This window comes from Stegastes partitus, unplaced genomic scaffold, assembly GCF_000690725.1.
Source record: "Stegastes partitus isolate 25-593 unplaced genomic scaffold, Stegastes_partitus-1.0.2 Scaffold923, whole genome shotgun sequence".
Lineage (NCBI taxonomy): Eukaryota > Metazoa > Chordata > Actinopteri > Pomacentridae > Stegastes > Stegastes partitus.
This window is the reverse complement of record NW_007578654.1, coordinates 187,998-203,222: the sequence shown is the minus strand read 5'-3', so window position 1 is coordinate 203,222 and position 15,225 is coordinate 187,998. Positions and strand designations below refer to the sequence as shown.

The following is a 15,225-nucleotide window of genomic DNA, read 5'->3' as shown; positions in this document are numbered from 1 at the left end:
CATTTAAACTTTTACGTTGGTTGGATTTTCTTTAGCAAACACACGTGCTCCGCTCTTCATAGGCAGCTCCAGACACTGGCTACCACATGTACTCGCAATGTCAGTTATTACTTGAAACAAATCTCTCAGATATCTTCCTTAAAGGACCAGCGTGTAGGATTTAATAGCATCCAGAGTACATGAGAACCTGTGATGTCTCCACGAGGTGTGTTCCCAGTAAGTGCAGAACGTTTCAGATAAGTCAGTGCATTTAGGTTCTGATGCAGACTCTCTGATGCTATTCTTTGCCTTTTTTCTAAATCCACAAACAGGTAGTTTACTTGTGCAGGGATTGAGCAAAAGGTTCTGAGTTTGTGGTGACAAGCAGTAACTGATGAGTTGGTCAATGGTCTGCACTTATATTACAATGTGTTCCTCATTCACACACATTCATGGCGACAGAGCTGCTATACAAGGTGCTGCCTGCCATCGGGAGCAACTTCAGGTTCAGCGTCTTGCCCAAGGACGCTTCAGCTGTGGAGGGGATCGAACCACCAACCTTGCAACTGGAGAACAATCCGCTCTACCACCTGAACCACAGTTTGTCAACACGTTTTTATGATCGCTGGTAGGTGTGCATTCGTCATTTCTTCACGGTCGGCAAACTGGTAGCAGAGAGCAAACCTCCAGTCGTGTGTCCATCAGCAGGCAGGATGATCCAACCTTCATGCTGGATGTCCCCACTGGTGATGAGAAGTCGCTCTGCAGCTACCACCAAGACCAGAACCAGCAGTTTTCAAAATGGAAGAGCCACAGCATCCCGAACCGGACCAGGCACATCAGGTCAGGAGCAACACTCACGTGGTTGTTCTGTCAAAGTCTAGCTCTACTGTAACATCTTCAGTGTTTGAGGGAGACCAGAGCTGTGGTGCAACGGCATCTGGTTGCAATGCAGCGATTACACACAGATTTTTGTTTTATTTTCTTGCGCCACAACACAACTGTCACTTCTCATCAGTCCTACTGACCAGATTTGGCTCCCTGTGACTTATTCTTCCCAAAACATTTTATTCAAGTTGATGAGTCACCATTTTACAGAGTTTAGGAGATCATCACAGGTAGTTCTGACATATTTAAAGAGCAGAACTTTCACAAATGGTGATTGCAGAAGATGGCAGCCAAATTTACATCAGCTCTGGTTTCTGAGGTCTGTAGGCACTCTCAGAACTTCTCGATCGGCGCTTGCGATACCATCCAGACACTCCCTGTTGTGATTATTGCACATTTGTACAGTCGTTTGTGTTTTCAGCCAAACATTCACAGAGGATCTACTGATGTTCTGGTCTTCCTGACGTATAAACTCTGGAATGTGACAAACAGAAAGCGATCTACTGAGCAGCTGATCAAACTGTAATTGGAGTCCATATTCACTTAATCGCATCACTTAATCGCGTCACTTAAACGGCGATGTCTTGGTTTCAATGTGTCCCATTCCTCCTTTTTTATTGCATTTGGAGGCGTCATGAACTCACACAGTCACACACTGCAGCTATGACGTCAGTAAAGTCTGTGAGGGCTGCAACAAGGTGAGCTCCTGATAGATATAATGAGCTGAATCTGGGCACAAATGCAGCAATTCATAGCTACAGGTGATTATACATTAATAAAAACTAAACTAGGATCCCCCTAAATCCTGCACACTGATCCTTTAAGTTGATTGTTAACCAGCAGTTTGACGGCAAAACACATCAAATTTACATTGATGTACCACGAAGAAGACAGAAAACTCTTCACTACACTCTGCTGGTGGGGCAACATGGTCGGCAGTGGTTAGCACCGCCGCCTCGCAGCTAGAAGATCCCCAGTTCGCATCCCAGTTAGAGCATCTTTCTGCGTGGAGTTTGCATGTTCTGAGTGTGCTTGGTTGTCTGTCTCTAAGTGTAGCCCTGTGATAGACTGATTACCTGTCCAGGTGAACCTGCCTTCACCCTGAGTCAGCTGGGATAGACTCCAGCCCCCCATGACCCTAGTGAGGATTAAGGCTGTATAGAAAATGGATGGATTTTCCACTGATGCTAAATACTGCTGAGAAATGCCAGGCTTAACTAACATGTAACTGAACAAAAGTCACACAGTCACAGACTTTTAGAACAAAGACCAGACAGACATAAGAAGAAAGAATGAATCAGTCTATTCCAGTGTTTCACAAATCATTTTACTGAAACTTCTGCATCCTACAGACTGTAACCCAACTATGACCTTCACCTTGGCATCTACAGTAACACACTAAGAAACATGCGGGCAGACAAAAGACAGACTTCCAGGCTCAGAGGTTTAAGGACTCCAGCAGCTCTTCATTTACATCATAGCATCAAAGATCCCAGGTGATCACTTTGCTGGACTAGATGTGCCGTGTTATTTGTCGCTGGCTTTTCCACTCGGTTTGTCTGAAGCAGCAGCTTGACCAGGCTTTGCTTCGTCCTTGCTGGGAGTCTCAGAGGCAGCTGACTTCTCACACTGTTCTGACACATTCATCTTTGCATCAACACTGGTTTGTGGAGAACTACTGGGACCAGCTACCGAGTCCTTCTCACCAGTGGCTTCAGTCTCCACCTGCGCTGCAGCCTCTGTTGCTTTGGCCTCAGTTTCCTTGACAGCAGCCTCAGAAGTTTCAGGCAGTTTCACATCTTCTGTAACCACAGTGTCACCCTCCTGGGTTGGTAGGACTTCTGCTTCCTTAGAAACCTCCGCGGCCTCCTCGGCAGCAATCTCTGTAGCTGCAGTCTGAGCTTTTTCTGATCCCTCTGAGGCTGTGGCTTTGGTTTCTACTGCAGTTTCTGTTGGATTTACGTCACTTGGTAGGACTTCTGCTTCTTTGGAAACCTCTGCTGTGGTGACCTCAGCGTTCTTAGAGGCAGTATCTGTCGGCAGTAACTCTTCAGGTGTAGCCTCTGTGGCAGAATCTGCAACCGCTGTCAGAGACTCTTCGGCTACCTTTGCAGTTGTGGCATGAGTTTCTAAGGCAATTTCTGTTGAGATGACTTCACCTGGTAGGACTTCTGCTTCCTTGGAAACCTTCGCCTCCTCGGCAGCAACCTCTGTAGCTGCAGTCTGAGCCTTTTCTGATTCCTCTAAGGTTGTGGCTTTAGTTTCTACTACAGTTTCTGTTGAGATGACTTCACCTGGTAGGACTTCTGCTTCCTTGGAAACCTCTGCTGTGACAAGTTCAGCTTCCTTCTCAGCAATCTCTGGGGGTACAGGTTCTTTGACACTTTCTGTGGCCAAAGTCTCAGGCTCTGTAGTCAACTCTGTGGCAGTGGTTGGAGTCACCTTGGTTTCCTCTGAAGCTACGGCTTTAGTTTCCGCTGCAATCTCTTTGGGCATGGCTTCAGCTTCGCTGGCAGCAGCCTCAGACATCACAGGTTCGACCTCCTTAACAATCTCTGCGTCCATTATCTGTGATTCCATCTCTGTCACAACCACTTCAGCTTGTTGAGTAACCTCTGATACTTCCAACCCTCCCGCAGCCTCTTTTGCATCCGTGACAACCACGCTTTCCACCGGTTCAGACTCCTTCATGGCTACTGCCTCCATCTCCTCAGCGACAGTCGCTACAGCATCGGCCACCTTGGCTACATCAGCTGCTATAGATTCAGCCTCCTTAACAATGTTCACCAAGGACTCAGTCACCTGAGCTACATTGGTGACTATTTCCTCTGCCACCTTTACTGTATCAGTGGTTGCTTCCTCTGCAGCTATACTGGCTTTAGTTTCTCCGGCATCAACAGATGTGGTTGCTGGCTCTGTTTCCTGAACAACAGCGTCTTGAGAGAGTGCTGCTGCTGTAGCTTCTGGCTCCTGGACAACACTGGAGATGACAGTGTCTAATTGCTTCTCCAGGGCAACAGCAGAGACTGTTGTTGCATCAACATGTGGAGCAACCTCCTGCTTCTCCTTGATCACTTCTTCAGCCTCAGTTTCTTGCACTAAATCAACAGAGGGCTCTTCTTTACTCATGGCTGAGGCTTCTTGGATGGTGGAAGCTGCTGTGCTTTCAGTTTCGATAGCCTCAGTGACTATATCCTTTACTTCAGGTACAGCAGTGTCTGCAGCTGTTTCTAGAACCTCAACGGTCAGGTCCTTGACAGCCTCGACCTCCTGCTCCAACGGGGCAGCAGCAGCCATCGTCTCAACTGGTTCATTCAAGATCGTTGTTGGAGCAACAGCTTCACTTTCCTTAACCAGAGTGGTAGCTTCTTGGAGGATAACATCTGCTTGCAGCTCTGAAGGAGGAGTGGCTGTTTCTGCCTGGGCAGCATTGCTTATGACCTCGTATAGCGGCAGAACTTGTTGTACAGTCGGGGTCGTGTCTTCACCTTGTGCTAGAGAAGCACCTTCTTGCGCTGTGATTGCTGCAGCCATTTCCTTGGGGACGAGCACGCCGACCTTACCAACCCCCATACCTGCTTCCATCAGCAGCCAGTCCATTTTCTGTGCATGCTGCTTGACGGCATCATCCACTCTTGAGTCAATCATTGCTTCAGTCAAAACTCCATCTTCAGATGAGTAGGCAGCAGCCTTTCCAGAAAACACAGGTGTTAGAGGACTGTTTTATATTATTTGAGCAGATGTATATTTTGTGTCACAGGCTTTTCTACTTACCTGCCAAGCTACACCAAGTTTGGAGATTTCACGCCCCGACATGCCGTCTGCTCGCACTGCAATGTCTGAACACTTGAGACCGTAGTCGAACTGAGCCAGTTTCAACCTCCTGTTGAGTTAAAGCACATGAGGTTTGTACAGTAAGTGGGCTTGGAGATTGTTTCCTGTAATTGATTGGTGGTGACTGAACAAAGTGTGCTGCTTGTGTACTGCTTTCTGAGGGCTTAAACACCATTTTATTAAAGCAATAAGTAAGACTCAGACACCTCCGTGGTTCAGGATTGAACGCTATACACACCATTATGCAACTTGAGCTAGCAAGGAAATCTCCAGGGACCAGTGCTTTCCTTTGTGGTGGTAAATCACCTCACCTTCAGAGCAGCAACACTAGCTCTTAGTGAAATCCAATGAGAGCACTCACTGTCTTCCTGCAGTGGCGGGGCCCAACACAAATTTGTCGAAATACAAGCGCACCAATCTCTCCCTCTCGTCCAGACCCGGTAAGGCAAAGTGTACGATCTCATCAATGCGGTCATTGATGGCCCAGTCAAACTGCTCGGGCTGGTTACTAGCAAGCACCAGCATGAACCTGAGGAGAGATAAAGAAGCTGCTTAGACCCAGTCGGTGACCTTTTCCGTCACAGCGATGACCTTTACATGCCCAGTCATGCACAGTAAACACAATAAGATACCGACTTGTTGCTCTGCTCGCCGGTGCGGTAGAGGAATGCATTAAGGGTGGCTCGGAGGTCCTCACTGATTTTCTCCTGGAATGCAAAAATCATGATTCATAAATATATGATTAAAAAAAAAACAGGGCATCATCACCATGCACATGGCACTGCAGCTGAACTCACTGTGGCTCGCTTACGCAGGAATGCATCAGCTTCGTCTACGAACAGCAAGAGGCTGCAGAGAATAAGAGAACATCAAAGAGAATGAGCTTAAAAACCGGCATATTCTTCAGGGCCTTTAATGTAATCAGGAAAATAACAGCAGCTCGGCATGCAGCACTACATCCAGTCCACCACGATGCTGGAACCTTTACTCAACATTTACCAGCTAACATACTTTATAATACTCATCATAGTGCTAATTCATAGGTTGGTAATGGAGCAGATTAAAGTGCCTTACCCTCGCCTGCTGGTGTTGGCCCAGTCAAACACCTTGTGCATGGCAGTGACTCCATCGCGCCCCATGGGTGCCACGTCCCCACCTGTCATGATGGCAAAGTCCATCCCTGAGTGGAGAGCCAGTTTCTGAAGCAGGAGAGCAAACAGGAATCGCACTACAGTCTTAAATTTAAATAACAAGCTAAATACAACGTGCAGATTGACAAATAAACAGCGTCTTTATTGTAATAAAGATAAAAATGATTTGAACAGTTATTTACGTCTTGATATTTGTAAGATCCGTCGCGGGTTTTGTGATGCAATGTTTGCATGTTAGCAGACCTTTAGTTGGTATAAAAAACAGAGACGTATAAGACTCTACATCACATGGGCAGAGTGTATTTAAAAGACGGAGGTAATCACTGTGATGTGTTCCATCAGGCTGTGAGATCCCATTTTTAAGAAGCTTACTATCTGTTTTCCATTCTTTGAAACTGGACATGACAAGAGGGATCTGACTGAGACCTGCAGTCGGCCACCAGCTCGCCGTACGCTAAAACACACCCTGCTTCATCAGAAATGTCACTTTAAGGGGCGCCGCTATAGCTCACCTGGTTGAGCTGGCATCCCATGTGCATGGCTACAGTCCCAATGTGGAGGTCATGAGTTCAAATCCCACTCATGACCCTTTCCCACATGTCCTCCCCCACTTTCCTGTCTCGCTCTCACTAACACTATCCAACAAAGGCCAAAAAAATAACTTTAAAAAAAGAAATGTCACTTTAAATGGAACCATTACTTCCAAAATGCTGCATTGAAGACCTGAAACTCATCAAGTTTACCAAGATAACCCATCAAATGAGAAGTAGAATCATTTTCTCGTAGACTTCTAAAAAAAAAAAAAAAGTTCTTTACACCAACAGAGGAGATCCCCTTACAGGTAATACCAGTGCTTGAACAAATAGAGACTCTGCATACTATAGATGTTTTACTACTTAAATTTCTTAGTTTTACCTGCAGTTTAGCCAAAAAGTCCCTGAATTGTTCATTTTTGTACAGAATCTGGTGTAATCAGCTCCATTCTGGTGAATTTTCAAATGAGACAAGTGGAATAAAGTGATTTGGATGAAATATTACAACTTTAAGCAGAACAGCACATCACATAGGAGCAGGTCAAGCACTGGTGGTGGGCTGTCGCAGTTTACTTTCAGGTTTTAGGGTTCAGAGGGTTATGGCTTCACGTGTCAGATCCAGAAGCTGCATCCATCTTTTATATGCAGTCTATGCCTATTGCATGCAGTGTATTACCACCAGGCTGGACCAATACTGTAGTATTTAAATTCGCAGTAAGATTTTGCACAACAGCTTTTCTTTTATAAAAAAAAAAGAATCGCTGCTTTGCCAAAAACGCCAAGAAACAAGAAGAAAAAGGTGTTGGATCGAGCCATACCTTTGCGAAGAGGGTTTTCCCCGTTCCAGGGGGTCCATACATCAGGATGTTTCTGTACAAGCCTCGGTTCTGTCTGGTGTTCCGAGTGGCGATGGCAATGTCCCGCACACGCTCCTCCAAAGCCGCCTGTATCAACCAGACCCAGGGCAGCTCTTAGCATTTCTAACAGTCAGGCCCAGATAAATGTGGAATGCAGAATGTATGAATATGATAAAAGCAGCGAATCACTCACACTGAGCACCACACCCTCCAAGGCATCCTGAGGTCTGCTTCTCAGACGCTTGGCTGTCTAAAAATGAGCAGAGGCGACTGTGTGATGTTGGGTTTTATCAGAAATCCTTTCACAGTTAGCATCTGCTAACCAGAATGTAAACGTCAATCAGAGAGTAAAAGGTTTCCTGTAATCCAGTCATAATGTGAAGAAGAAGAAGAAACAAACTAATCCCAAAATTCTAAACAGTCAGCAGACAATGTCCAAAACATGGATGTCTTCATTCATTCTTAACCCTGTTGAGGACTTTTGGGGTCTTTTGGACTTCAGGCCATTTGGTTTAGGTGACACGTGTTGTTTTTTTTATTTTTTAAAATATAAAAAGAGGGACATTCGTCATGCACCTGGAACCTCTTTCTTCGGGTCCAATGCTCGTTCGTTAAGGGTGTTCCTTAACGAACCCCACTGTGGCAGGGGGAGCACTAATGAGTCACATAACGAGGGGGAGGAGCAACAACCCCCCAAACTCAGGTGTTAATGTCTCCTTCAGGATATCAGTATCTGGAACTCCCAACTAGTCAGTCAGACCTGATGAAGCCTCTTGGATGAGAGGTGGAACGTCTTCAAGGAACTCAAGCAAGTCCAGTTGCTACGATTAAACTACGAGAATTCAAGTAATTTCTTCTCTTGGAAACATTTGACGAGTTTCCAGACTGATGTCACAAACTTCAACTCGAACAAGACTCTAGACAACTGGTTGCTGTTCATGGATGGTGGTTCCTAAAATTATCAAAATAACTGAACAGCTCTCGTGTAAAATGCATTCATGTGAAGCTTCATCACAAACATCTAGATCCTGCATTTCATCCTGGAACAGATAGATTTTATCAGCAGGCCATCAAAGAAACACTAAATCACTCAGATTTGGACGCAGTTTGACCTTGACTGGGTGTTTCACGGCCTCTGCAACCGTCAACCTGGACGTCTCTCGGACCAGCGAGGGTTTACCCAGACGAGCCTCTATGTACCGCCCGGCCACCGACGTGGCGTTTCTGGCAGAATACACTCCTGCTGCCAGCAGGGTCAGTCCAGCGACCTGCAGTGGAGGAAAAAAAAAAACAGACACACGCTTCAACATCGTGGACAATACATCAAATATGAAGGCTCCTAAAACCCTCTGCAGTCCTCCTGTTGTGAATGTTTGACAAAGCCTGGCAGGTTTGACGTGGCTTTACCGTTGCTGTGAGTTTATCCCAGTCGGAGACGAAGGCCCTGAATCCCTCCCCAAACACCGCTCCCGCCGTCCTGCCGGGAACAAAACACAATTATCACCCCGACTGCCTCCACTGTGGCAGCTCCAGCCACTGCCGCCCTCTGGGATTCTTGTTTAACTGCTACTGACAGCTGAGAGAGATGCTGGAGGATAACATGCCAGTAACTCTCATGATCAGGGAATGTGGAAAGTCATTTTGCAGGCACCGTATAGATTCGAGGACAGTTTGTCTGTGTTCAGCAGCTTTCAGGCGGATCTGCTCCCTGATCAGATCTGCATTCTCCCGCTCCACCTGAGCACGAGCTTTGGCCTCCGCTTCAACCCGAAGCAGGTCGTTCTTGTGTCTCAGCTCCATTTCGTGCTCGATGGTAGCTGGGAAGGAAAAAAAAAAGGGAAGTTAATATTAATAAGTGGTAGTGACAGGGCCGGACATGTGACCTACTTTTAATCAGCAAGGCTTAACTTATTTTTACACCAAGTGAATATTAGGTTGAACTGATTTAAAGATGCAGCTCCTTTGTACTCCTAATAAGGGAACTCTGTCCACTGGCACTGAAGTGGCTGTTATCTAATGTATTTTCCATCAGCCCCTTCCTATGGACAGCAGGAAGTGTGACAGCTCTGCTACAGCTTATAAAACATAAAGGAATTATAACAGGTTCACTGCTGGTCCTTGTACATGGTATTTATTCTGTTGTATTAACATCTGAGGTTGTTCTAAAAGAGCCTGTACGGTCAGTCAGTCTACTCTCTGTGAATCAAAGTTAAAGCTGCGGTCCGAAAACAAAAAAAAAAGAGGCTCAACATGTGGAGACATGCTGAAAACCAAATAATAACCTGTCACTATGAGACACTCAGGTGTCTGATCCTGTCTTGATATTATTTCTGACCTGTGTAGATGGATTTAAGGTCATCCTTTGCTATAAAGCATCACAAACTATTCACACTGCAACCAGAAAAAATAATATTTTTTTAAACATATTATCATGACCGGATGAACGCTGCATGTTGTGCACATTCAGTCTCCACACGGCAAAATGAGTGAGGAAGAGGAGGAAAAACACCTTAAAAAGGAAGATTTGGTTGCAAAGAAGAAAAATAAAATCATTTTACTGCACTTGCACAATAATGTGATTATTAATCATGAGTTTAGCTTCTTGCAATGACAACTTTATTTATATTTTGCTTCTATGAGCACCGATTTCAGCTGAAGATTGTTTTAAGTTTTGTGAACATTAGCTGAAATGTCGCACAGCATGGACGTGAAAGCAACACTCTGTTTGTTTAAACAGGAAAAAGCTATAAAAAATATTGTATGACAGGCAAATTGTGATCTAAATACTCATCTATATGGTGATTCATCATTTAGGTTTTATTCCTGCAGCCCAAGTCAGTTACATGGAAATATTTCAGCCACAGGAAGGATGACTTTGACCAAAAACACACACACACACCGTCATCAGAGTCTCACAGTCATTCCCACCTGATGAGGAAACACGACTCACTTGTTTGATTATTTAAATCTGCACCACTACGCTCTGTATGAAGAGCTTGTCGTTCTAAACTGCTATAGATGCCTTTGCTACCCCCTATGAGAAAAGGTTCCACATCTGAAAGGTTGTCCCAGTAAAACATTGTTATTTAGCTTTTATTTAAAATAAAACTCTTTGCAGATAGAGTCGACTACAAAACTGTTTCCCGTTAGAGTTACTGAAGTCATCTGGTAGACATTTCAGTATGTTTTCATCACAGAGACGTTTTCTCTCATATCTAACATAGAGGTCCTGTACCTTTCCTCATGCCCTCTTGCTTCATAACCGACTCCTCTTGTTTACGAAGGTTCTCCTCGTTGAGGAATTGCTGCAGAGACAAAACACACACGATGAATTCTCCATCCAGGTACAGCTGATAGTCCTGTTCAGGGTCCATTTAAAAGGATTACCTGTTGCCTGAGCTGATCATCATACCTCTGTCTGGCAAGTTTGTCTTGATACTGCGCCCTCTAGAGGTGATAAACAAAACAGCCGATTACATTCATACCAGAGGGGAAATGAGATGGATGTGATCATCCTCCTGCTGTCATGTTTCGTGTCCCTACCGCCTGGTTTTGCTTCGTCTCCTCTGCCAGTGTTTTCCGTCTCTCCTCCCCCTGGAGGTGGATCTGCTCTCCCTTCAGCTGCTCCAGAGCTGCTTCGTACTCCTGTTGGGGAGTTTGGTTAGTGTGACGACCTCATGAAAAACAGACTAAACAGAGATGAAGTGAGGATGAAGCTGAGCCGACACGCTGTGCAGAAGATTTGCTGAGATCCAAAATACGATTCAAAAATTTAATAATGAAAAAAGGTCAACTTAACAAAACGTGCACTAATTATAACATTAATATCACAGCGATCTAAGGTTGCGTTCATCCCACTCACCCTCTCCTCACCAGCTGCCTATGAACAGGTGAGCAGGTACCTGAACAGACTTCACCACCCTGTACCATGTGACCAGCTCCCAACAAGTAATCAAACAAATAACCAACAATAATAAGACCAAACAATACTTAATATTAATATAAAATCTCTATATTTCATCTTCATGGCTCCTACAGATCAGTGTTGGCTTTATCATGCAGCCACTCATATCCTCCCATACCTTCACTTTACTCTGATGCTCCAGCTGTACGCTCTGCTCCTGCATGCGGGCCAGATCCAAAGCTTCTTTTGCATGTCCTGTTGAAATGAGTGACAAGCCGTGACTACAACCTGATGACTGCTTCTAGTTACTCTTCTCCATATGATCTGCTTGCAGCCACATGATGGTGCAGGACTGGACCTGTGGTGTCCAGAGAGGTGAGCATGGTACAAACAAACATGAGGCTGTCCGGTGGGCAGCCTGCTGACACGCTGGGTGTCATGAGAGGGCTGATGTGAGGGACAGGTGAGGAGCTGGGACACGCTGTTCTTTTCTGCTGCCTCGTCACGCCCACCAAAACTCACGAATATTTCTGCAGCGTGTGTGAAGGTCACATATCCCCTTACAAAGTGACTACAAACACCTCAGTGCACATGCACGTCCTTTGTCGCTATTTGTAGTAAATGTAGGACACACCGTTAGTAATCCAGCATCGCAGACAATTAAAAAAACACATTTGGAAATTACATCCAAACTACTGCCTGCTGAAGAAATCTAACAACTCAGGCTTCAGACACCCTGAACATATCAGCATAATAACGGGATTAAAGTGTTCCTAGCAGCCTGTTGCACTTAAAAAGTTCTAGTGATGGTTCTGCTGTAACCTCTACATGCAGTGGTCGTTGGTCCATGTGCTGCTCCAACATATCAGCGTTTGATAAATTAAAAGAAATTTTAAAAAAAAACAAAAAAAAAACTGAACTCAAGTAACTTCTAGAGTTTGGTAGGAAGTATTTAAATTTAAAGTTATTGTAAAAAATAAAATGTAAAGAAGACCCACGTGACTTGTCGAGCTCCCTGGCGGCTCGTGCGGCTCTCTCCAGCCCGGTCGGGTCGAAGTTGCTCCATTTGTCTCCGGGTGTCTTGTCTCCGGGTTTGTTGTCCCCCGGTGCTCCCGGTGCTCCTTCAGCCGCCGCCTGCTCCTCCGCCGGCGGCGTCCCGGAGCCTTTCCTCCAGCCGAAGAGCCACGACATGCTGCCTGTGTGTAGCCGGAGCTGCAGGCTGAGGTCCCCGGACTGAGGAGGGAGTCCTGCTGCTGGTGGTGGTACCGGGGAGGGGGGCGGGGCTTCAAAGGAAATCACTTGTTGATACTTTGAAACTTTTTTATGGAAATGATCAATGAAAAGAGGCTGATTTATAATAATAATAATAATAACAACAGCAGCAGCAGCAACAACAACAACAATAATAATGATAGTTACTGTAACATCCAGCAATCATTTGGCACTTATTTAATACAAACAGTGATGACACACCAGACATGCGCAGTGTCACTTTAAAGCCAAATAAGTTGAATCAGAGCACATCAACAAAACCACATCAGAGTCTGTAGAGAAGAAAAAGTGAAAACTATGTCCTGACCAACTATGTGTCCTGACTTGAATCCAATAAAAGACTTTAGGTGTGTTTTAAAGTGAAAAGTAGAACAACACACACACCCTCCAGCAAAGAGCCGCAAAAAAAAAAGAAGAGAGTCAGAATGACATAATGTGTCCACGTGTGTTTTTATTGACAGAGTTTTGTTTTTGTTTAGTTTTTTTAATATAAGACATAACTCTAATCATTAAAGTAACGACCAAAATACTGCAACAGATACCACTGAAAACACATTTTATTGTTTTTATTGTAAGTTCCTGTCGTTAGATCATTATAGATCATCGCGCTATGGACTCTACTGTCAGTGTTTGTTATCTTCTACACATTCAGCAGACCTGCTCTCAGTAGTTATTTATTTGGAGGATTATGTTACATATAAAACTTTGTGTTATGGTGAAACTTTTTTTTCTTTCTAAAAATAGATATATAACAGTTGCTTTGCAGTTGATTTTAGCTGCAAATCATATATAGAGGATTATTATTAGGAAGCCCTCCTCCATGGGTGTGATCATAAAAAGATAATAGGATGACTAACTCCGCCCAGAGCACAATAGCTCACATGTTGCATTCATTTTATGCTGAAATGATTCGAAAATGGTGCAGTTATTAGGTTAAAATGCAAAGATATGTGATGACCACATGATCCTCAGCATTTCTGGAGAGATGTTCTGCCATTGTTGTTCTAATTCTGATTTCCACTGATAACTCTTGCCGTGTACTTGTTCATCTGTTGATCAGTAAGATAGGGTTTCTGGAATAATTCTAATTAAGGACAGACGCTGTGGGTCCAATTAGAGCCATGATGCAGACATGTAAGTAGACACAGCTGATCCTTCATGTAGCTGGGCTGGTTATAAATCACAGCTGTGTTATTGTTATTATTATTATTATTTGTTTGTTTAGTGATCACAGGTGTTGCTCTGAGTTCGAGCCATGTGTTTTTTTAATTATAATTAAATATATATAAGAAATTCATAAGAGGAGTGTTGGTTATGAAACACTTGACTTTTAAGTGATATTGCACAGGGCTGTTGTTGTCTTCTGTATGTAACCGACCCTCACCGGCAGCAATGTGAGTTGTGAAAGACGCTTTTACATATGATGCCTTCAGGTACCGTCGGATATATACAGTTAATGATTTAATCAATGGACAACTGTACCTCTAAATCCCTGTTAGTTGTATATGTGTTAATGTTATATCCATGTCTGGTGCTCATTTCGTTGTCACTCCTCTGCAGCTGGAGCAGAAAAACGTCTTTTCCAGTTGGTGCTGTGCTGAACGAGCAGGGAGGGAGTCCGTGAAGGCACCTGTCCTCACGGGGCGTGGCTGAGGCTGAGGTTAGTAGAGTCTCCGGTGTGGTCCGGTCCAGTCACTGTCACCGTCAGCAGCTGATCCGAACAGAAAGATGTCCGCAGTTTGTCTCAGCCGAAATGTTTCGTCCATCAAGAGTTCTGGTGTCATGGTGGTGAGTAGCAGGACGCTTTATTCACTCCTTCTTAGAGAAACGTGACCAGTTACCTGTCCAGGTGGGGTCACCACTCACTGACCAGCTTTATCACTAGCCCTGCTGAAGGACCACACTGTGCTCTGTGGCTCTGTGTGGATGTGAAGATACCTCACAGATCTACTGAACTGTGTTTGCTGCCCTGTTGAATGTGACTGGATGCTCTTTGTTATGACAGAAATGTAGTTTAAACTGAGATGCTGGCAGCTCCTCTCTCCACCTACAGGTTCATCAATCAGGTGCTTTTTTGCAGGTGTGGTGAACAAATGTGTGTTTATGCCTCAGTTAACTCGCTGAAGTTCATCTTGTCCACCAAAGAGTCAGTTAGGTAACCACAAGCTGCAAAGTGATGTAACAGCTCAATGGCAGTTCAGCTGAGCGTCCAGCAGGGGGCGCTGCAGACCGTCTGATACCAAAACAGCAGGGACGGAATCAGAAATACTTTATTGATCCTCTGTAGGGGAAATGGCTTTCAGCTGCAGATGCTCCCAATCGAAAGTCTTAAAGAAGCAGGAAGTAAAAATATAGAATAAAATATTAATTTGAAAATAAAAATATAACACAAATATGTGTATGTAACAGAGCTAAAGAGGATAAAATCATTTAAATCTGAAACACGTCAATGTGTCTCAAAGAATCTGACAGTGTTTTTTACAATTTATATTAATATTGTGTTTCTGATATTGTTTGTTCGGCTTTTACTTCATTAGTTTGTTTGATTTGATCTCATAGCGCCTTTATTTTATTGTGTTATATTTCCATCTGACTCTAAAGTAAACTGCTGACTGTTCATTCTTTCAGATTTGTGCATTTCAGACAGAGTCTCAGCATGTTGTTGATGCTTCAGCGCCGTGCTCTTGTGTTACAGGATAGAATTACAGAGTGTGTCCCGTTTTAGCACTGCTGGATAAAACCAAGGTCACATCACGAGTTTGTGTTTAACTCACTCGTTTGTGGAATAAGGTGCTTCAGTGGAAGGG

General features: G+C 44.4%; 1 protein-coding gene across 1 annotated transcript; it reads right to left on the bottom strand.

Annotated features, from left to right (window-relative positions):
- Positions 1–2,172: 2,172 nt before the first annotated feature.
- On the bottom strand, positions 2,173–12,337 carry LOC103366266 (microtubule-associated protein futsch-like). The gene is made up of 16 exons (XM_008293941.1): positions 12,145–12,337; positions 11,325–11,401; positions 10,786–10,887; positions 10,630–10,689; positions 10,478–10,547; positions 8,894–9,059; positions 8,650–8,719; positions 8,355–8,510; positions 7,436–7,492; positions 7,204–7,329; positions 5,776–5,900; positions 5,499–5,550; positions 5,338–5,408; positions 5,063–5,230; positions 4,642–4,750; positions 2,173–4,557 (listed from the first exon to the last, which is right to left on the bottom strand). The coding sequence occupies exons 1-16, from the start codon at positions 12,335–12,337 to the stop codon at positions 2,395–2,397; spliced, it is 3,765 nt and encodes a 1,254-aa protein (XP_008292163.1). The 3' UTR covers positions 2,173–2,394.
- Positions 12,338–15,225: the final 2,888 nt, after the last annotated feature.